This window comes from Carettochelys insculpta, chromosome 5 (genome assembly GCF_033958435.1).
Source record: "Carettochelys insculpta isolate YL-2023 chromosome 5, ASM3395843v1, whole genome shotgun sequence".
Classification (NCBI taxonomy): domain Eukaryota; kingdom Metazoa; phylum Chordata; order Testudines; family Carettochelyidae; genus Carettochelys; species Carettochelys insculpta.
The window spans coordinates 72,906,193-72,930,413 of NC_134141.1; the positions used below are offsets into that span (position 1 = coordinate 72,906,193).

Genomic DNA, 24,221 nt, shown 5'->3' on the forward strand with positions numbered 1-24,221 from the left:
CTAATAATGGCAAATGCCAGATGCCTCAGGTGGAACAAAAAGAACAGGTAATCATCATGTGATCCATCCCCTGTCGCTCTTTCCCAGCTTCTGGCAAACAGAGGCTAGGGATGCCATCCTTGCCAAACCTGGCTAGTAGCCACTGATGGACCTATCCTCCATAAAGTAACCTACTTCTTTTTTGAACCCTGATGTAATTGTGGCCTTCACTATGTTCTCTGGCAAAGAGTTCCACAAGTTATTTGTGTTTTATGTGAAAAAATACTTCTTTTTGTTCATTTTAAACATCATCATCTTCAAACAACCATGGGCTCAGCACCCATTGGTGTCTGATGCCTCTCTCCCTATTTCCTTCCATATTTCGCTGCTCAGTGTGGAGTGTCTGAGTTTCTGTAGACTAGCTCTGCACCAATCTACTATATCATCTACCCATTCTCTGTGGGGTCTGTCTCTTCTATTCAAACCATCAATTATGCTGAATACCAGGGTCTTGACTTTTTGCTTGTCGTTCATGCTGCAGATATGCCTGAATAGCTGTAACTTCCATTGTGTAACCATCTGCAGTAAGTTCTCTTTTGTCTGTATCTTCCTATGTAATTCCTCGTTGGTGACCTTCTGCATCCATCCTATTCACCTTCAAGCTTGTTCTTGGTTTTGCTATTCTACTCGCTATTTCCTTCTTACAGTCTAGATCATACATCACATTGCTCCACAGATACATGAATTTCTCTATTTTCTCCAGTTCAATCCCATCTACACTGGTCTTCCTTCCTATTTCTTTATCTGCGGATACCATTGTCTTCATTTGATCCATGTTCATAATCTGTCCATACTACTTCCCTTCCTTAACACCTGCAGCATTCTCACTAGCTTCTCTTCTTTTTCCTCAATAACTATATCATCTGTGAACCTCAAGTTGTTAATTTTAAACTTGCTGCCCATCAGTTTAATTTGCTGACACGCCCCCCCCCCGCAGTTCTTGAGTTACGAGTAAATAAAGCTTCCTTATTTACATTCTCCATACCAGTCATGGCTGGATAGCCCTCTATCACATACCTGCTTAGCTGTTTCTTTTCCAAGCAGAAAATCCCAGTCTTATCAATCTCTCTTCCTATAGATGCTTTTCCATATCCCTAATAAATTTTGTTGCCCTTTTCTGAACCTTTTCAAATTCAAATATGGTGCAACCACATCTACACTAATAGTTAAGATGTGCGTGTACCAGGGATTTATATGCAAGCAATAGGATATTTTATATCATCTTTGCCTCCTTAATGATGCTCATCATTCTGTTCAGTTTTCTAACTGCTGCTTTGCATTGAAGGGATATTTTCAGAGCTCCAAGATCTCTTTGCTGAGTGGTAACAGCTCATTAAGACTCCCCATCATTTCATATGTATAGTTGGGCTTATGTTTTATAATGTAATGTTTTATTCACATTTATCAACATTGAATGTAATCTGCCATTTTGTTCTCCAGTCACCAAGAATTGTGAAATACTTCCACAGCTCTTCACAGTCTGCTTGGAACTTAACTAGCTTGAGTAGATGCGTACCATCTGCAGATTTTGTCCCCTCACTCTTTTTACCTTTTTTCAGACCATTTATGAATATGTTGAATAGGACTGGTACAGTACAGACTCCCAGGGACACAGCTAGTTTTGCCCATCTCCATTCTGAAAATGGACCATTTATTCCTACCCTTTGTTTTCCATCTTTCAAGTACTCGTCCATGATGGGACCTTCCCTCTCATCCAATGGCAGCCCGCTTTGCTTAAGAGCCTTTGGGGAGGGACCTTATTAAAGGCATTCTGGAAATCTAAGTACGCTTGATCCACTCAGTCACCCTTGTCAGTGGATTTCCCTTCACAAAATCCATGTTGACTCTTCCCCAACAAATCATGTTAATCTATGTCCAATAATTCTGTTGTTTTCAATATAGTTTTTTGACCAACAGATTAACTTGCATTCAGACTCTGTTCTTCCGCGCTCTGTTCAGGGTTATTCTGTGAGAAGTGTTATGAAGTGGCCAACTTGGTTTTACATATATTTGTATATTGCTTCATGTGATTTTAACACACATCTGTTCTGATTTCCATTTAGTTGAGAGGTAGGATTTTTTTTAATATATTCAATGAAACAGACATCCAAACAATGTCTTACACATTTCTCCGGTAAAATATCTTCAGCTAAACTGCCATAAGTAATTCATTCTTGGAGCAGGTGAAGCTGAGATTTGCTCTGTATGAAGTGATTTAAAGTTTGTCAGAAACACGTACTCAGAATGCAGTGAAGTGACTATTTTAAACAAGGAAGTAACGAAAAAGCTAATCTGAATAGCAACTCTTAATGAATATGGGGGATCCCCACTGAGGTGGAGGAAGGATCAGCAATTACTGCTTAGTAAGACCAAATTACTTCAGTGTAAAGATATCTTTTGTGTTCTCAGACTTGTATGATGCTGAGCACCTTGAATTTGTATTGAAAGCTGTGGGAACTCAGGGTTAGTCTCTCAGAGAAGAGGCCCAGTGCTAAGAATGCTATATAGTGCAATTTTTCCTGCAGGTTATAAAAATATCAGCACATCCATTATATATACATACATAAACTGCAGAAAAAAATACTTTAGCAGAAAAAGTGATTAACAGAAGTGAAGGTTTTAAGCAAAGAATGACCTAATCAGCAGCACTTTTGAAAATTCCACAATTTGCCTGTCTGGTAAGTGATGCATTTAAAGCAACTAGATCTGTCCTAGCTACTTCCTGAAAATGCAACTACACAAAATCCTGGTTTCCTATGGTATTTTCCAATCTCAGAGTCCTTGTGTCTGGAATTTTAAGATGCATTTTAAAACAAGAAGGGGCTTGAGATTCTGTGTAATGAAACATTATTGGCAAATTGTTATGGGAGGATTTCTAGCATTTCACATTGTGGGATTGCATTGTTATTTTGCATTAACTCCTTAGTGTATTGACTATGGTAGAGTTTAAAAAAGAACTAGATACATTCATGGGGGAATAGGTCCATCAATGGCTATTAGGCAGGATGGGCACAGACGATGTCCCTAGCCTCTGTTTGCAAGAGGCTGGAAATGGGCAACAGGGAATTGATCACTTGATGATCACCTGTTCTGTTCATTCCCTCTGGTGCATCTGGCATTGTCCGCTGTTGGAAGACAGGATACTGGGCTTGAGGGACCTATGGTCTGACCCAGTATGGCTGCTCTTATGTTCCTATGTGTGTACACTCCCATCAGTGATGTTGTACAATGTTATTGGAATGAAAAGGGACCCATTTAAACAAATAAATAAACCAGCATCAATATCACATTCTCCATCAACATGGGTTGGTGACAAATAAGAGAAAAAGATAATTGAATTGCGCATCTTACAGCCACAAGATCTTCTTTGTTCACTGCCTGTTTGTCTGCTCACCTTCCTCTCTAAATTATTAACATAACTTTCTGAGGTAGAGCGGAGGCCACCAATCTCTTTCTGTAGCTTCTGGATCTCGTGCCTGATGATATTTATGTCTCCAGATAACTTTGCAATGCTCGCATCACATCTAGAATCAAAAGAGAGGTTAACTACAAAACATGAAGAGCATCAGTAGTAGAACAGTCATGTTATTTTTGTCCTTGAAGACAAATTGCTAGCCTCCACATGCCACCCTTCAACTGCCCTTCCTCTGCTGAGAGGTGGCAAGAGAGGGTGAGCTAGATAAACACTGAGACAATAGTCCCAATACCATCCCCCTTCCAGTGAAGGTTGCCTCAGGAAATAATTTCTTTTTTGCAATAATTAAAGTCAACAGAAGTTGAAGGCGGCCAGCATTTGGCCTGTACTTTGCACCTGTTTGGTGCAGGGATGATATGCTGAACATCTCTTGTAAACTGCAGAGCTCCCATTGACTCAATGGAAATGGAAGAAGCCCTGTAACTTGTGGGAATGGGTCTTCCACGTGTTGTGTAATGAGGCAATCCAACAGTTAAAGAGTTAAGTGGATTCTAAACTGTATGTTAGCCAGTGCAGCTGCTTTTTGTTAGAAACAGGTGCCTGGGAACAGAGATGATACATAGCTGTAAGTGATGTTCTGGCTTGTCACTCCACTGCACCTAGTTTGGAGGCAGATGCAAGGGAAGAGCAGTTTCAGTGCTGTCACTAAGAGATGTAGACTGGTATGTAAGCAGTTTGTCATCTAGTTTAACTCTCTCAACTCCATTCACCAAAATCTCTCTGCTGACTCAAAATGAGCACATTATTTGACTATCATGTTTGTTGAATAATGGAATGACTGAATAACATTTAACCAACTTTACTGCTAAGGCCATTTAAATTGCTGTTGGGCTCTCTCCTTAGAATCTTTCATTTAATACAAGTTAGGCATTTTGTTAAGATGTTGAGATGGAGGTATGTTTATCACTTCTGGGCACCTCTTTCAGCATAAGCGGATTGGCCAATAGACTTACATAGTGGTACTGAAAGAGCCATACAAGATATTGCTCCACAGAATGGAAGGGAATCAGAATGCACCTCCACCACCTCTTCACGTATGGTGCTTTCCCCTGTACAGAATACCCAATCTAGTTTCACTGTCGAAGAGGACTCCCACAACTTCTCTGGAGGCTGCTGTATTTGGCCCTATAAGAGGATTTTTCTATTCAGATGCCAAGAGGACATGTAAATAAGATTATTGAAACAGAACTTTTAAGAACACTACATACCATGCAATGTAAGAGTAATCATGCAATGAAAAGGTGAGGAAGGAAATGAACTAATTTTTAAATGTCTGAATAAACTTTTTTCCTATGGACTAGATAAAGCAGGAGGAGTGTCAACACTGTTGCTAGTTAAATGTCTGAAGAGAGATTTTGGTGGATGCAACTGAGACTGTTTAACAGATAACAGTAAAAACACTCTGATGATTTTTGGATATTGTGCCAGACCGCCAGAGCATTTAGATAAAGTGGAACAGGAAAAGTCACTGTAGACACCTTGTAAGTAGGCCAGAACTTTGATCAAAAGGGATTACTGATTTGGAGAACAACTACATAATTGCCAAGAAGCTGAAAATATGTCTACAGAAACAGCAGGATTTCTTTCTTGCTCGTCTTGTTGAATAGTTTGCTTGATCAGGAGCTTCTTTGGACCCAAAATCTGGGAAACAAGCCAAAAATGATAGGAAGTAAGAAGCATCTACAATCTAGAGATTATGGAATTATTTGTTGCAAATTGCTTTTGAGGCAAGCACTAGTGGAAAAAACACTCAGCAGGGTGAGTCAGTTTTATTTTGGTGTAAGCAGGCACAACTCTGTGGAAGCTGAGATAGCTGTTTCTGCTTATATATTGGTCCTATAATTTAAAATGTTGATTTTTGCTGACATGCAGAAGACTAAGTCAGTTTTCATTCTATTCTATAACGTGCAGAACAGAATTCTAAAAGAGTCAGACTAATGGGGGGGAGAAAGCATCTATTTACAATGGAAATTATGCCTGGTGAAAGACATAAGGTCATGCAATGCACAGCCTGTATAACTATTAATATTACAGGAGAGCCTATAAAAATCAGGCTCCCAGCTCCCATTTGTTTCTTAAATCCCTTAGACTCCTTTTTAAAATCCCATCTCTGAGTACTGTGTAGGAGGCTTCTGAAAAATGTAAACAATGTAAAAAAGATGAATAAGAATAAGAAGCAATCCTTCACATTATAACAAACCAAACAATACAATCTGAACATCAAATGCAGGAAATGCTTAATTAATATAGAAGGTTAAAAGTAAAGTCATAACAGACTGAGAGCCAGATTTTCAATTGTGTCTGCATAATTGGTGGCTAGAGCTCTGGACTGGAACCCAAGAAACATGTTCTATTTCTGGCTCTGCCAGTGAGTGGCCTGCTGAGTGCCTCCTTTCTGAAGCACTTTGAAATTGCCTGAGGAAAAGCTCTCTATAGGAGCTAAATATTATTATTAGCAAGACTGTGTATGCAAATGACCAGAGAGATGTTTATGATATTGTTTACACAAGGGTGGGAAGCTCCAGACCACTGGCTACACGTGGTTCATCAAGGTTAGCAGTTGGTGTGCCACCAGATGGTTTGTTTACTTGAGCCTATCCAAGCAGAATCCCCTTCAGCTCCCAGTGGCTGCTGTGGACTATCCCCAGCCATTGGGAGCTGCAGGATTTGGCAGCCTGTCAGCTGCTAACCCTGACAAACTGCATATGGGTTGCAGAACAGAGGCTTCCTACCTCTGTTTTATGGATACGATTATTCTGGCTCCACCCGTATTTCATATTATGTATGTGGAAAGCATGCGTGTGCATTTTTACCTACATACACATGAAGACTTGAGCCTGAAGGCACACAACAGAAAGGAGAATTGGATCACTAAAAAACATGTGCCCACAGAACAATGTTCCCATGTGCTCTTTTTAAAAATCAGGAATTAGAAAACGTATATTATTTTCAGAGAGCAAACACAGAATGGGAACAGAACAACTAACTGAGATGTTAGGGGAAGCTTTTCCGTGTTATACCTATAGAATTTTCAAGAATTATTTGATGACCCATTTGTAGCGGGGAACTTCTAAAGCACACCAAAGGAAAAAAATCCACATCTTTCTCTCCTCAGTAGATAAAAGGTATTATGGAGGTGATCGTTTGGAGAAGAGGTGGAATTAAGAGAAAGGAGGACACAGTTGCAATGACAGGATCCCATGTACACCAGCATGCTTTCTATGACAGACCGTAGATGGATGACTGATTGTAGATCATGACAGAGGCCCAGGGTTCGTTAAAGTTTGTTTCAGCCCAAATAGTTTTGTGCTGTGGAAAACTAAACTACAAATTCAGTGGGAACCTAAAATTAGTGTAGGTGATTAAGGCTTCTGTTTAAAAAATAATAAATTAGGCACCTAACTGCAAATCTGTCTCCACTCCCTTTGGGTTTTTCAATTCCTAGTTTGACTGTTCTTTTTCATACAGCTGATGTAAATGTAGAGCAGCTACTATAATTTTACATTTAGATGGTTAACCCAGATATTTGCTTCTGGACTACCAGAGTGTATGGCTGTGAAGCCACTTTCGTATTTGTGAACAGGACACGAGTTGTTTTGTGTTCCAGGGCTGGTTCTGAGTGATCCACAGTTGTACACTGGACAGTCTTTAATTTTCCATTTGTGCACCAAATATCCGTACCTGCCATGGTTTGTGCAGATACACCTTAGGATTGTCCAGGAGCTTTGTGGGAGATTGAAGCCAGGGTTCTTCTGGGTCATGCCTTTCACCAGGCATATGTGGCTTCTTTAATGCTGACTAATATAGAGGTAATAACTTGTCCTCTTACAGTGTTGGGAAAAGATATGTGACAAAGCAAAGGACCATTCACAACTATAACAGTACTCTCTTTTTTTCAGGATTTGAGTCACTTCCCTTTTTCACTGGTTCCCAACACCGCAGTTAAAGTGTTCAATTAAGGATCAGCATTTCCAGAGGGAAACACTAGTAGAAAGCACGTCGAAAGACCTTGTGATGTGAAAACCATATAACTGTGCTGCACCTTACTCTAACAACAATTATTCATACACAACTCCATTAAAAACTGACTTTAAGTGCAGCTAGTAAAACCTTCACTGGTGCTGTGACATTTGTGAGTTTTGCTGAGGTTAAGGGACTTGCCCTTGTTTCTCTTTAAAAATACATGAGCTGTTTGGATTCAGTTTCTATACCTGCACGGTTACGGATCTATACCCTGTGCACGCTGTGATCATTGTAGATGAGCAACAGTGTTTCAATTTTCAGGTGCTGTTTGCTGAAGTTCCTTCCATTCCTGTGCAGAGGAGCCAGGCTAGTGTCAGAATCTTCTTGTGGTGAAATCACAGAAATTGTCATGGGAGCAACTGTTGTAGCCTTGCAGAATAGATTTGGACATCAATGCATGGATAAAAGAGCAGAAAGAAGATGGGATAGTTTGAAAGGAAGAAAATGCTTATTTGCATGCAAATATCAGGGTCAGGGAGTGAATTGTACTCTCCCACATATAAAGCTTTGGAAGGGTAGGATTTAGGTGGAAATTCCTTAATTTAAAGCCCACAGAGTTTTCAAGGCATAATTCCATCCAGGCGACTGGGTTACAATTAGGGAAACCAGACAGCAAGAGTGAAAAATCAGGATGGAGGTCCGGGGAGACACGGGAAGGGAGGTTATAGTCCCACTATTTGGGGCTTTTCCTTATGTGTGTGAATATCTCTGTAGAATCAGGATATCTCATCACCCTAGTTCCAGTGGCTGCAATGGCAGCTCCGTGGGGTGAAAAAACATGACTGTGGACATAGCGTGGAACATTAAGGATTCCACTGATCCTACTGAGGGAGCAAACCGTGAGCCTGTGGAGGAATAGCTGAAATGGAGAACCCCCAGCAGGCTGACAGTAAAGTGACTTAAGCTATTCTGCTGGCCTATCCAGTGCACAAAAACTCAGGCAAATTGTTCCACATTCAGCACCCGGGGGTGCTAGAACACTTTTTAAAGTGGGGGTTCTGAGAGCTGTTGAACCCCACTGGAAATCATGAATATAACAGAAACCACTTCAAAAGTGATGCTGAAGCATCCCCGCCTCCCCCCACACTTCTAGTTCTGCATCTGTGTCAGCAATAGTGTAAAGGGAGCAGTTCATGTACTAGTCAAGGTGCTTAAGGGAAATGTGCACTGGGAGGTCACACGGCAAGGCCTGATTAATTAGACACTGCTGACAGATCTCAGCAGTTATTCATTAAGCCTGATCACAGATGATTCTTCAATTGCTTATAACTGTAGAAGTACAAGGTGAGGTAATCACTTTTTATAGGCCCAGCTTCTGGTGGTGAGTAAGAGGAGCTTTGGAGCTACTCAGAGCCGTTCTTCAGATCTGGGAAAGTGTCAGAGCTAAATATAAGACAGAAGGGATTGATTAGCACCTTTTCAGTGATAGTACGGAAAAGGGGGTTCGTGGGTTACAAATTGTTGTAATAAGCCATAAACCTATTGCCTTTATTAACATGGCAATTTCTACTACTTAGTATGTTACACTTTTACACTGCCATTTTTGTGTTTTGAAGGTTTTGTGCAGGTTTCATTGGAGAACAAAATGTGAACTACAGGGGCAAGTTAATCAGCAAGTGGGACTGTGGATGTACATCTCAGTGGGCGCTGTTCACACACAAAATCTCAACCTCAACTATTTAAAATGATTTGTGTGAAGAAAGTGTGCCAATAATTTCTTCCAGTGGGACAAGTATGCTTTCTTCAGCCTTTCTTAACTCGTGGCTGAATGAATTTCTACTTAATTTAAAAAAAATACCAACAATTTTTAGGTTGAATATAACTGGGGAAAGCCACCCTAAAGTGAATTTTTTTGACAGTTCTGACCAATTGAAAAATGGGATTTTGCAACCTTCTACTTATAAAGTGACTAATACAATGGGCCAGAACCTCAGCTGGTGTAAATTGGCATAACCCCAGAAACTATAATAGAAAAGAGCTGATTTTCCCTAATAGAGAATCTGGCCCAAGATGTATAATTTTGAAAAGAGGTTTCGAGCACTGCCAAACTGCAGATTTGCCTTCCCTGGGATTGAATGCTTCACTCCAAAGGCTGCAAGCCCCAATTGCTGGGAAACTACTGCAATTCTATCCCTGGTGAGGGAGTGAGGACAGTGTGTTGGGGAAGACAGAAGATTATAGATGAATAGAATAAAGAGCTCCTTCGAGCTAACTGGGACTGTCTGGCCCAGTGGGTGGTTAGCGGATCCATCCCTATCCAGTTAGTCTTGTGACCATTCTCCTTCTGGAAGGGATATGATTCTTCCTGGGAGTTGCTATTGCCCTGAGTAGCAATAAGGCAGTAGAGTAAAAGACTCTAAAGCCAAAAGTGGGTATTAGCTCACTTAATCTCAATGCCTGTATGTCATGGAGGTTGTCCACAAATTACATAACACATTTTTAGTGTTTTTTTGAAGACCATCCCTTTTTAATACTGAATACACACACAAAACTAAGGACTTACTTCTAATATATCACATAATTCATGGACAGCCCAGCAGGCCATTAAATTTCACCCAGTTATCACTGCACTAAGGTAGCAATTAATGCTTGGCTAACACATGACTTCCAGAAAGGGAGCCAGTCTTGATATGAAGACATTATATTGGTAGTTTGTTCGGACAGTTATGGGTGGTGGGTAGGAGAGTCTGGGGAAAGAAGTCAAAGGGGGCAGCATCTCAAGGTAGAGTGTGGGCCGAGCAGGAGGCAGGTCTATGGTTTGAGCACCGTGTCTCTTTTTCTAGTGGGCCTGGTACCATGCTGTAAACCCAACACTGTATTTACTAACACACTGTCCTGATTCCCCATTTACACTAAAGACACTTCATACTGCTCTGTCAGTGTAAAAGGGAGTAAACTTACTGTCACGGGGTAAGAGGCAAGGTCCTCTCATGGATTGGTAACTAGTTAAAAGATGGGAAACAAAAAGTAAGAATAATGGTTAGTTTTCAGAATGGAGAGTGATAACTAGTGCTGTTCCCCAGGAGTGTGCACTGGGACCAGTCCTGTTCAACATATTCAGAAATGTTCTGGAGAAAGAGGTATAATCAGTGAGGTGGTAAAATTTACAGCTAATGCCAAACTACTCAAGATAGTTGAGTCCAAGCAGATTGTGAAGATCTCACAAAATTGGGTAACTAGAAAACAAAATAGCAGATAAAATTCAGTTCTGACAAATGCAAAGTAAGTACCTTGTGAAACCTAAGACCATCTATACCTGTAAAATAATGGGATCTAAATTTGCTATTACCATTCAAGAGAGAGATTTTGGAGTCATTGTGGATAATTCTCTGAAAACTCCTTATCAGAGTGTGCTTTGAAGGCCAAGACTATAACAGGGTTCAAGAAAGAGCTAGAAAAGTTAATTGACTATTAGCCAGGATGGGCAGGGATGTTATCCCTAGCCCCTGTTTGCCAGAAACTGGAAATGGGCAACAAGGGATGGATCTCTCAGGCTGCGTCTACACTGAGCTGTGCTGCCGGCAGCACGAGGCAAAGGAGGGATCTCAAAAATGCAAATAGATGCTCATTTACATACCTGTGCAGCTCATTTACATAGTTGCACGAGATCGCCCTGCCGGCAGAGTTAGCTGCTGGCAGAAAGCAAGTCTTGTAGACATGGTTCTGCCAGCGAAAATCCCCATTGTCAACAGCCCCTTATGCCTGGAAAAAAAATCAGGGATAAGGGGCTTCCAGCAAAGTGGATTTTTGCCAGCAGAACCACATCTACGCAGCTTGCTTTCTGCCGGCAGCAGCTTCTGCTGGCAGGGTGATCTTATGTGACAATGCAAATTAGCCACAAATACACAAATGAGCACTTTCCAGGCCCCTCCTTTGCATCATGCTGCTGGTAGCATGACTCAGTTTAGATGCAGCCTTAGTGATTGTGTTCTGTATATTTCCTTTAGAGCACCTGGCATTGGATGACAGGATGCTGGGCTAGGTGCACCTGTGGTCTCAATTGGTCTGGCCATTCTTATGTTCTTATACCCACTTTAAAGCCCCTTTGCAATGTATATGAGAAGGCCAGTTATGTTTTACTTACCTGGCCACTCTTCCACGCAGGTCTCCAAATCCATGTAGGTATTTATGGTCAAGACTTTCAACAGCAAAAGTAGTTCCTGTTGTTACATTATCCCGTGTCCTCATTTGTTTCTCCAAAACCTATAAATTCATAGTCAAATCGTGTTAGCTTATTTACTTTACCAATTTCATCATTCATTTACTAGTATTTCAGAGCTCAGCAAAAACATCATTTAAAGCAGGAGCTCTCAAACTTTTCATCTGAATTTCTACAGTGCACTTGTAATCCTACCTAAGTCAAGGAAGCAAAAATTAACCGATCCCAAATGAACGTTGTCTAGTAAAATTTAATTTGTCCTGTTTGTACATATGATTCAGTGTTACATGATCACATGATATTTTTTCCCCACAGGACCTATTCCTCATTCAAATGCACTGCACGAGCTGTTTTTATCTCCATTGTTCAGTACATGGACACACATTTTATTTATATTTTATTCAGACCCTATGCTAAAGACAGAGATTAATTTCCTCATCACTATAGTGCCAGAACGCCTCTCAAGCATTAATTTATTTTAAAAACATCCTGTGAGGTAAGAGTCTGGATCACCCGTTTTACAAATGGGTAATTAAGGCACAGAAAGATTAAGGTTAAAAATCTATTTATTTTAGGTGCTCAAGATTTTGGAATCTAAGATATGGACCTGAAAAGGATCTGAATGAGATCAGGAAGGAATCCACTGACAGTCCTTCACATGGAAACAAACGTTAATGCTAGATTTTTTTTTTTTTTTGTGGGATTTATCAAAGAAGACTACGCCAGGCCAAGAAAGACACTTAAAGAAATGGGAGCTCAGGTGATTCTCAGTGGAATTCTATCTGTCACTAGAAAAGGACAATGAAGATGAGACTACATTATGATGATCAGCAGATAGCTCCGTCAATGGTGCTGGGAGGAAGTTTTGGAGATGTTTGACCACTGCGAATCATTTACTGACAGAAGACTGTTCTCATGGAATAGATGCTACCTGAGCAGGCAGGGAAATAGATTCCTGGGGTGGAGGCTTGTGCAACTGGTTGAAAGAGCTTTAAATTAGGAACCTGAGCAGAGATGGTTGATTTTTATGTAATCTCCGTGCTTCATACTAATACTTACTTTTATAATCCAGTCACCCTTTCAGGTGGGCATTTCTGAGGCTCACACCTCGAAGCAAAGTTTATTCAAACCATAAAGGTGGGGATGTGGAATCTGGTGGTGAAGGTGTCTCCGTGCTCTTTCTTCTCACTCTGTACACAGATATGCAGATTTGCCTTGTCTCCTGCCATGTTCCTCACTTGCTGTCTCAAGGAACTGTATGCTACTTATATGAAAACTGAGGTAGATACACACATTCCTTTGTTTAGTAACAGAGAGATAGCCGTGTTAGTCTGTATCCTAACAAAAAAAAAAAAAAAGCAGTCACGTAGCACTTCAAAGACTAACAAAATAATTTATTAGATGATGAGCTTTTGTGAGGCAGACCCACTTCTTCATATCTGGAGAATGCTGAAAATGCTGCTGAAAGTGAATTGGCATGACGGTTTTATAACACAGAGGTACAGACAAAAAAATTGAAATGAAAACTGACAAATCAGATACATAGGACAGAATGTGGGTGGAGGATGGGAGAGAGAAAATTACTTACTGCAAGTGTCCATTAAATTAAGTGACTTACCTGAGATCACTACAAATATCAATGATGGGGATGCTGTCTTTGTAATGTGTAAGGTAATTGCTATCTCTATTGAGGCCAAGGCGCAAAGTATTGTATTTGAACATAAACACTAGTTCACATTTCCCTTCGTAATCTGGTATTAAAGTCTCTTTGTTTTACAATGCATATTCTCAGGTCTTTGATAGTGTGGCCCACTCCACTGAAATGCTCACTGACTGGTTTATGTGTATTCAGATTCCTAATGTCTGCTTTGTGTCCACTAATTCTTTGGCGAAGTGATTGTTCAGTCTGTCCAATACACATGCATTGTTGGCACATGATGCATATATAACATTGGGGCTACGTCTACACTAGCAGAAATCTTAGAAATGGCCATGCATATTCAGCACCTCATTAGCATGCCACCGGCAGATAGGAATAAGGGGCTTTCAAAGTTCTCGACATCCTTTCAAAAAGGACCCCCATCTGGATGAACTGCGCGGGTGTGAAATGTGGCAATTTCGAAGAGCTGCAGCGAGCAGCATGCTAATGAGGTGCTGAATATGCATTAAGAATATGCCTCATTCGTAATCTTCGAAATGGCCATTTAATTTTTTAATTTTAAAGATTAATTTTAATTTAAACAATTTAACTTTAACTTAAATTTAAAGATGGATTTTCATGGCCATTTCGAAGATTTGTGCTAGCGTAAACACGGCCTGGTTGAGATACAGGAGTATGAGCCCCTGATCCTGTAAGTGACATGGTTAGGTCTGGGAATGGTGTCTCCAGAATAAATATGTGGACAAAGTTGGCAACAGGGTTTATCACAAGGAAAAGTTCCAGAAATAGTATTACTGTGGTTGCTAGTAAGAATTTGCTTGAGGTTAGGTGTTTGTCTGTAGGAGAGAACAGGCCTCTCACCCAGAGCATTGTGTAGCATCATATTCTATTACAGAAAGTAGGTTGTTGATCATGAGCTGCAGAGATTTGAGCTGGGGGGCTACACGTAATGACAAGTGGTGTTCTGTTATTGACGGTTTTGGGCCTATCTTGAAGTAGTTGGTTTCTGGGTATTTGTCTGGCCCTGTCAATCTGGTTTTTTACTTCTCCCAGTGGGTAATTAAGTTTTATGAATGCTTGGTAGAGATCTTGAAGTTTTTGGTCTCTGTCAGTAGGCTTGGAGCAGATACTGTTTTATCTAAGGGCTTGAAGGATTGTGTGGTGTGTCCTGGATGGAAGCTGGAGGTACGTACTTAAGTGTAGCAGTCTGTGGATTTCTGGTAGAGAGTGATATTGATTTGACCATCAGTGATTTGTACTGTGGTGTCCAGGAAATGGATCTCTCATGTAGAATAATCAGGGCTGAGACTGATGTGGGGTGCAGGTTGTTAAAATCTCTGTGGAATTCTTCCAGAGTCTCTCTACCGTGGGTCGAAATGATAAAGATGTCACCAATGTAGCATAAGTAAAAGAGGGGTAATAGTTTAGGATAGACCTGTTTAACACCTTTTGACTAGTCAGGACTGCGTAAGTATGAACATGTGCTAACAACAGAAGACTGAAGAGAAGGTGGGGGGAAGCCCTAGGCTGTTTTTGTGCTGAGCTTTGTATGTTTTTTTTTTCTTTTGTTGGGGGGTGGGGGAAAGGTGTGATATTGCCTATGACATATGACTCATATGCAACAGCTATTGGCAAATAACTCTGACAGCTACAAATTAGGACACTAAATGGGAAGGGTTCTGTATTGCTACCAAGAATTCTTTCCCAGGTGAAAGAGCCTGAGAACAGGATGGATGCCGAAGGTCACCAACGAGGAATTATATAGGAAGATACAGCCAAAAGAGAACCTACTGCAGAAGGTGATACAATGGAAGTTACAGCTATTTGGGCATATTTGCAGAACGAACGACGAATGAAAAATCAAGACCCTGGTATTCCACATAACGGATAGCTCCAATAAGAAAGGCAGGCCCCACAGAGAATGGGTAGATGACACAATAGATTGGTGTGGAGCTTGTCTACAGAAACTAAGCCACTCTCACTGGACAGGGAAAGATGGAAGGAAACAAAGAGAGATATCAGACACCAACAGCTGAGCCCATGGCTATTGGTGAAGATGATGATGCTGATGAGGTTGGTGGGTTTTGCCCATGCGCTCATGGTCTAAATAAGGGGTTATCAAACTGTGGATTGGGATCCCAAAGTGGGTCATAACCTCATTTTAATGGGATCACTAAGGATGGTGTTAGATCGCTGGGGCCCAGGCCCAAAACCAAAGCTTGAGTTCCGCAGTCCAGGGCTGAAGCCAAAGCCAGTGAGCTTCAGCCCTGGATTGAGGGTGGGGCTAAGTTAAAGCTCCCCACCCAGGCAGCTTTGCCATGACATCTTCTCCTGCATGCCTGGGAGGGCAGGGCTTGGGCTTCCCCCTGCAATGAAGTTTGAAAACCAACTGATCGCAGTATTTGAGGTTGAGAAGGAATTTTCCCCAAGTTAGATTGGCAGAGCCTGTGGAGGGCTTCAGCCTTCCTCTGTAGCATGGGGCATTGGTCTCTTGCAGGTTTGACCTCGAGTAAATGGTCGAGTGTCTGTGTCTTTAAATCATGATCTGAGGACTTCAGTAACTCTACCAGAAATTATGAGCCTATTACAGGAGTCAGGTCCTGTGGTCTGCAATATGCAGGAGGACAGATTAGATGATCATGATAGTCCCTTCATGCCCTTACTGTCTAGGATTGTGTAAGATGTTTAGGACTTGACTTTTTTCCCCCAGAATCTTAGTATTATACAGAAGTTAATAGCTGTGTCTACACGTGCACGCTACTTTGAAGTAGCGGCACTAACTTCGAAATAGCGCCCATCACGCCTACACGTGTCGGGCGCTATTTCAAAGTTAACTTCGACGTTAGGCGGCGAGATGTCGAAGTCACTATCCTCATCAGGAGATGGGGATAGCGCCCTACTTCGACGTTCAACGTCGAAGTAGGGACCGTGTAGTCATTGCGCGTCCCGCAACATCGAAATTGCGGGGTCCTCCATGGCGGCCATCAGCTGAGGGGTTGAGAGACGCTCTCTGCAGCCCCTCAGCTCAATGGTGGCCGCGTGGAGCGGCCCCTTAAAGGTCCCCTCCCCCTCCCTTCGTGTGCAGGAAGCTGAGGGAACGTGCAGGCAGCAGCCCAGACACGCGGCCAGCCTGCACGTCCCTCAGCAGCCACAGGACCATCAATGGCCGCCCGGCAGCCCCCCCAGCGCCCCCAGGGGACCCCCCCCAAAAGGGGAGCCAGGGCAGCCAGCCCAGCCAGGCGGGCAGCCAGGCTGGCAAGTGGCAGCGGGGCCCCTCCTGGACAGAGGCCGAGCTGCGGGACCTGCTGGGGCTCTGGAGCGAGGAGGAGGTGCTCCAGGTAATGGGGAGCAAGAGGCGGAACGCAGATGCGTTCGCTCGGCTGGCCGACGGCCTGGCTGCCCGGGGTCACCCTGCCCGCACTCCTGATCACGTCAGGAATAAGGTGAAGGAGCTGCGGCAGGGTTATGCCCGGGCCTGGGATGCGGCCGGCCGATCTGGGGCCGCCCCCGTCACTTGCCCATTTTACAGGGAGCTCAGGGACATCCTGGGCCCCCGGCACACCTCCTCCCCTCCGGCCACCCTTGATACTTCGGCCGACGAGCCCCAGCAGGCCCTTCAGCCGGAGTCCGCCACGGAGGTAAGCCCCGCACCCCGGGGGCCCCCCCCCGGAGCCCACCCCCGGGCCATCATGGCAGGAGGAGGAGGAGGAGGAGGAGGAGGGGGGCTCCTCCTCCGCAGAATCCGGGCTGCAGATCCTCCTCCTGCCATCCCGGAGCAGCAGCCGGGCCTCCGCCCCCCCCGGGGATCTCCGGACCGTGGGAGTGGACCGACAGGTATGTACCCCCCTCTGGTGTACACCCCTGGGCTTGAGGGGTGGGGGTGATAGATATGTGTCCAGGGCCCCCCACATGCTCACATGGCCATGGCCCCAAGGACAGCAGGGCCATGTCCCTCACAGCAGTGCATCAGCCCCTGCCCCCCCCACCCCGCACGACAGTGCCATGCCCCATCCCTGGGGCAGGGGGGAGCGGAACCTCGAGGGGCCCCCGGGAGGAGGGGGTGGGACACCCTGCAGCAGCAGCAGCAGCAGCAGCAGCAGCATGTGATGGAGTGGGGGGAGTGCAAAAGGGAGACTCAGGCTAGATATGAGCAACAAGAGCCGAATAGCTCCCAGGGGCAAAGGATGATCCTGGGGCTACAGCTGGCAGGTGACACCTCTGCCCTGAACAAAGAGGAGGGAGGCGCCGAGCTGGCTTTGAAATGGGGGGGGGAGGGCGGGGGCCGCAGGTAGAGGCTAGGGGAAGGGAGAGCTGGAAGGCAGCCAGCCTGAGGAGGGGGCAAGCTGCATCCCAGAGGGGCACCCCTTGGGGTCTTCTCCCCAGGACGGGTTGGAAGGACTGTCTCTTCTGACAGCTGGTGCTGTCACTCCTGGGAGAAACTGGGCATCTGTGGCCTAAGAAACCTTTCCTGTCAGACCCTGCAGAGTGAAGTGAGAGTCGCTCCCACCAGGGGACGGGGTGCAGTGGAGGGGGACCCCTGAACCCCATCCATCACAGCAGCATCTCCCGGGGACGGGGATGGGGAACCTGCAGCATGGGGCTGGGGGGACAAAGGCCACGGCTCGGGGCCCACACTAACGCCTGTCTCCATTCTTCTTCCCCCACTCCTCTCCTGTGTCCCGCAGCTGCACCATCGGAAGGGCCGGAAGAGAGCGCCGGCGAGGCATCAGTGGTCCTGGAGACCCCTCCGGGGCCATCGCTCCAGGCAAGCCCCTCGGCCGAGGACCGACTGGCCCCACGGCGGGCTAGACGGCGGACCCCGCGCCACCACCAGCCGACGGCGACGGACCCCCAGCTGCTGGCCATCCACCGTCGGCAGCTGGAGGTGGCAGAGCAGCGCCTGCGGGTGGAGCAACACCGCGTCGAACTGCAGGAGCGGGCGCTGGCCTGGCGCCAAGAGGCATGGGGTGCCTACATGGAGACTTTCAACCGCCTGGTGGACTACCTGGCCCCGCATGCTGCGCCGGCTGCCGCAGCGCCCGCCCTGCCTGCTCCACCCGCCGCACCACCAGCTGCTCCGCACGTCGCCGTCCCGTCCGCTGTCGCCCCGCCACCCACCACCGAGGGCCGGAGTGCTGAGGGACCCCTGGAGCCAGCTGAGACTCGCCGGGCATATCTTCCGGTCCGCCCCGCCCCCAGCCAGCCCCGGACAGGGCCGCGGCTGCGGCGGGGCTCACGGCCGCGGTGGGGCTCCCGGCCGCCCACGCCCAGTGCCGGACTTTAGGGGCGAGGGGCTCGGGACATGGCCCCCCCCTTGTATATAGTTGTGACTTATTAATTTGTGCCCCCCATTTGCCCCCCCCCATGTAAATAGTTCTCCCCTTTATCATCCCTGGTTTTCTTTTTATTAGTGAGCAAACCTGTTTGTTACTATTGTTTTATTTGTACACATTACTTTTGTTCCACACATGTTGTATATAGTTTGTTCTTGATTTATTTATAGTTAAAAAAAAAAGTTCTAAAAGAAAAAGCAGTTTAAGTTGAGCCACAAGTGCGTGCTGTCATTTGTCCAGGAAAAGTGGGAGGGGGGGTGCGGTTGGGTGCTCCATGGTGTGGGCGTTGGGGCAGGGAGTGTTGTGGAGGAAGGGGTGGGCAGTGGGGGGCCTGGCAGAGTTCACCCCGTGGCCTTATAATCGAAGTGGGCCCGCAGGGCCTCCCGGACCCGGGTCCCTTCGGGGTCCACCTGCCGACTGGGGGCAGCGGGTGGCTGCACGTCGGCCCTGCCGGCCTCCACAGCCCAGCCCTGGAAAAAGGCCTCCCCCTTGCTCTCCACCAAATTGTGCAGGGCGCAGCAGGCACCCACAATCAGGGGGATGTTGTTGGGGCCCGCATCCAGGCGGGTCAGGAGACATCTCCAGCGTCCTTTCAGGCGGCCAAATGAGCGCTCCACCACCTGGTGCACGTGGTTCAGGCACTGGTTGAAGCGCTCCTGGCTAGCAGAGAGATGGCCCGTGTACGGGTGCATGAGCCAGGGCCGGAGGGGGTATGCTGCATCTGCGATGACGCAGAGGGGCATGGTGGTATCCCTCACAGGGACCTCCTGCTGGGGGATGTAGGTCCCCGCCTCCAGCCAGCGGCACAGGCCCGAGTTCCAGAAAACCCGGGCGTCATGGGTGCTGCCAGGCCAGCCCACATAAATGTCCTGGAAACGGCCCCGGCTGTCCACCAAGGCCTGGAGGACCACAGAATGGTAGCCCTTGCGATTGATATAGCGTCCTCCACTGTGATGCGGGGCGCGGATGGGGATGTGAGTCCCATCCAGAGCCCCGAAGCAATTGGGGAAGCCCAGGGTGGTAAAGGCCGCGATGGTGGCATCTGGGTCCCCCAGCCTCACGAGCCTGTGCAGGAGCATGGCATTGATGGCACGCACAACCTGCAGGGAAAGCACATGGGAGAGCACCAATGAGGGGTGAGCAGGGTGTGCGTGGCCCTGCCCTGCCCTCTCCTCCCCTCCCCTCCCTTGCCCTGCCCTCCTCTGCCCTCCCCTGCCCTCCTCTGCCCGGGCCCCCCTCCCCTGCCCTGCCCTCCCCCCGTGGGTTCTCTTACCTCCATGAGGACAGCCCCGATGGTGGCCTTGCCGACACCAAACTGCTGTCCCACGGATCGGTAGCTGTTTGGAGTGGCCAGCTTCCAGACAGCGATGCCAACCCGTTTCTCCACAGGGAGGGCACGCTGCATGGCAGTGTCCTGGTGCCTGAGTGCGGGGGTGAGCCACTGGCACAGCTCCATAAATGTCTGCTGGCTCATCCTGAAGTTCCTGAGCCAGCGGTCATCGTCCCACTCCTCAAGCACCAGCCGCTCCCACCAGTTGGTGCTGGTGGGGTAGTTCCACAGCCGCCGGCGTGTGAGGCGGCGGAGGGCAGGGTGCTGCAGGGTTGGGGGTTGAGCCCTGCTGCCCTGGGGGCAGCTCCTCCTCCGGTGTAGCAAGGAGGTGCTCAGCTGCCTCCCGCATGGCATGGATCAGGGCAAGCCCTGCTCCTGCCAGGAGGGCTGGGTGGACCTCTGGCAGCTGCTGCTGCTGCTGGGGGTCCATGCCTACGTCGCCCGGGGTCTGTGTGCCTATGGCTCCTCAGACCGCGTGCTGTGCAGGCTGAGTGTGTCTGGGAGGGGCCCTTTAAGGGAGCGGCTAGCTGTTGCCCCGGAAGCGCTAGTCCACCCTGTGACCCGTCTGCAGCTGTGCCTGGCATCCCTATTTCGATGTGTGCCACTTTGGTGTGTAGACGTTCCCTCGCCGCACCTATTTCGATGTTGTGCTGCGCAACGTCGAAGTTGAACATCGACGTTGCCAGCCCTAGAGGACGTGTAGACGTTATTCATCAAAATAGACTATTTCAATGTTGCTACATTGAAATAAGCTATTTTGATGTAGGCTTCACGTGTAGACGTAGCCAATATGTCCAACACGTAGTCCTGTGATTCTTTTTAACACATGCAAAATTACATATTTTTCATTTCCCTTGTTCTTGGAAGTGGCTATACCATTTTGGCTAAGGGTAGTTAGGTGTGTGCGTGGGTGTGGGTGGGTTGGGGTAGAGGCAGACCTCTTTCCAGCATGGGAAATCTAAGCTTGAACACACAAAGCTCAGCAAAGTTATAAGTCACCAAAAGAGGATCATATGATAGAAATTGGCAGACAATCTTAACATGAAGCTGTGCTACCAGCCCCACCTACGATGCTGTCTGTCTGATACAACTAACAGCATTGAGTAAACATTTTAGGATGAGTTGCAGTTTGAATAGGAGAAGACATTATATGTTAAAAATTCCTATACTGCGCAAACACAGTAGTAGGTTGTTTACACTATGTGTTGATTGAAGCTGAATAAGCCGTTCTATGTAAAATCAAAGTCACTTGAGATTTGCCGGTTGTTAAATTCCTTGGAGCTTCCTCAAACATGCAGTGCTTAAGGCAATGTTTTGGAATTAGTAAAGTTTAGGGTTCTCAATCGATTAAAATTAATTGTGATTAATTGCGCAATTAAAAAAGATTAATCTTAATTAATTGTATGATTAATCACACTGTTAAACAATATGAATACTATCTACCCCTGAACTCGGGGGGTAAGTGCATGGGGCTTTGGGGGGCAGGTCTGTTTGCAGGGAGATGCAGGATTCATCCTTGGAGGTGTCTCAGGAGAAGGGAGTGTCTCCTGGTGGGGTGGAGCAGAGCGCCAGAAACAGCTCATAGGAGCAGTACCCAACCAAAGTGCTCAGGCCACCCAGCGTTGGAGCACAGCACCACCTCTGCTCCTGGTGACTGCCAGGGGAAGGGAGAGAGCCCTGCCCCAGGCTGCAGCTGCTGCTGCTGCTGCCTGGGTTGCGCTCCAGCTCCTTCAGGCAGCCAATCTTGGATGTCCTCCTCCTGCTGGGCCAGGCAATGGCTTTGGTGGTGTCTGCCGTCTCCTCCCTGCCCCAGATCCATGCTGGGCACTTCGGGAGTTACAGCAGCTCAGCTCCACCCTTCCCTAGCCATGGGGGACTGGCAGGAATAGGGGCTGTGTCTGCCAGGGCACTGGGAATGCTGCAGAAAAAAAAAATCTCTTTTATGTTAATGTGGGGAAGACTAGGGCTGTTAATAAATGGGTGTTGGCCTGTGATTAATGCTGTTAATTTTTTGCTGCATTAATACAGCCCTGTGTTAATTGCAGGCGTTAGCACACTTTAATTGACAGCCCTAGTAAATTTGTCATTGAAGCTAGCTACAGCATTTTCTTTGTTACATAGAATTTAGCAAAAGTTTTGAAGGCAGCTTTTGTGGTGCGTTGCCGATATTGAGCTGATTTTGGTTACACTGTGAAAGCAAGCTAGATGAAAGTCACTTTGTCTTTGTTCTGAATCCCTAACTGTCTGAACCCATCTCACTTATTTCTGAGAATTATCAGCAAACAATTTTACTTGATTTAATATGTTGTTAAGCAGTTGGGAAAAAATTATAAGCCTGATTCATCATGGTCCTTCTATATCATTTAGGTTGGTACAAACTAGGCATAATGGTCTTACTGCCACCAAGGCATACCCGTAACATAAAAGCCCCCCTACATCAGCTCTGTACAATCTCTAAAGCAGAAGGCGGCATTGGCTTGAGAAATTTTGATAGCAAAAAATATAATGAGAATCTTTTCTCTCAGTCTGCATAGCTCTAGTGACAATGTGTATGGCATGTATCGGAAATATTGAGCTCCAACCATACATTTATTTTTGTTGTTAGGTGGAAATATGTTATTCTCAAAAGGTCAAATGTGTTATCACAGCTCAAATGAAGCATTTGTAGTATGTCTAACAAGTCAAATGCGCTGTGATAAATCCATGAAGATGAAATGTAGAAGGAAAAATTCCTGCTCTTTGGTTGACAAAGGTTGAGAACGGTATCTTTCATTTATTAAGATGGAAAGCACCAATATCCTTTTTATTAAGGTAAAGCACTACTTGAGTTCATCTACTGTGTTAAATTCTCACAATTTGCTCCTCTGGGAGAGAGAAATATATTCAAATAACTGCACCTGTGAAAGCTGATCAATGCTGGTCAAAGTCAGCACTCAATCATTTTTAAGCATTTCTTTTACTAATGGTTTTGTTGTTTTCCATCTGACAAACACTGATTGCTTTTGTCCTGCTGTTCCTTAGGCAGCACCAGCCAGCACTGTTTGGTGACTCTGTTGTGGTTACTTGAGTGTCATTAATGATGTCAGCAAACTGTCAGGATGGTTCTGAGAACAGTTTATGAACTGAAATTCTTCCTATCAACTGCCTTGGCCCAGATTTGAATTAACAGCGACTATGAGGCCTGCCAATGGCGGGGAGGGAAGAAATTTTCCCCAGGCTCAGTGTTTCAAAAGGGCCCAGAGCACCAGCTGCTGCCTCTGCTACTTTGGCAGCAGCGGCAGCTGCAGCTCCTGGCCCCTGTGAATTGCCATGGCAGTGCACGCGTTTGGGGGCGCAGTGCCACAGTCCAGGTGGCACTGACATCAGAATGCCCGAGGTTCCATCCCTCCCAGGATATGGAGCCCGGCTCCCCTCCCACCTTGCCCTGGGGCCCACAGGGGCTCTCAGCACTACTGGTGACTATTACATCTTACAATCGAGTTAAAACAATGAATTCAGTGTTAGAGAACATCCCTGGTTTATAACTTCAAAGTACTCAGATTTTGGGGGTGGAGGGTAAATTACTTGATTTGCATATTTTTTAACAAAGTCTATGTTTTGTGAAAAATTTAAGCAGCTCCTTGTTTATTTGGAGTAAAATAATTGTTAATTTTTTGTATTCTAGTAGCACTGAGAAGCCCCATCCTGGATCAGGTCGCCCTTTTGCTAGGTGATTTTTAAATAGACCAAATAAATTGTAAACTCTTTGGGGCAGGGACTGTGTCAGCACAGTTTCTATGGTGCACCCAGAGAAAGGAGGCTGTGTCAGGGAGTAGGCACGAGTTCTAGGATGAAAAATGAGTGGTTTGTTGTAGATGCCTGTATGGGAAGGAGGGATGCTGTCCAGAGAGCCTGGGTTGCAAAGAGCCTCTGCAACAGAGCTCAAAGCACCTTAATGAAGGCTTCCATTGCTTTATTGCTCCCTGGAGCTAAAGCAGCCATGCCAGGGAACCCTTCACGTTCTAGCGCCCTGGTGCAGAGACACTGGCTTCCTCCAGTACAGCTGCCTGGGATGCAGAACTGCTGAGGCACGAGCACTGAAGGAACCAAGTGCCCTTGAGTTAAGGCACCAGTGCTTAACAGGCCCTCACACTGTTGTTCTGGTGTGCTCAGAAGGTGAAAGCTGCAGCAAATCTGGAAACCACATTCAAATGCTCAAATGT

The 24,221-nt window shown here is 46.0% G+C and overlaps 1 protein-coding gene across 2 annotated transcripts in view; it reads right to left on the reverse strand.

Annotated features, from left to right (window-relative positions):
* Window positions 1-24,221, reverse strand: part of FAM81B (family with sequence similarity 81 member B) — a 64,699-nt gene that overhangs the window by 11,953 nt on the left and 28,525 nt on the right. For both annotated transcript variants that reach the window (XM_074995318.1, XM_074995317.1), the window contains 2 exons: window positions 11,622-11,740; window positions 3,434-3,563 (listed from right to left, as the gene is read on the reverse strand). In XM_074995318.1, coding sequence (XP_074851419.1) covers window positions 3,434-3,563; window positions 11,622-11,740 — 249 coding nt within the window. The remainder of the gene's footprint in view (window positions 1-3,433; window positions 3,564-11,621; window positions 11,741-24,221) is intronic.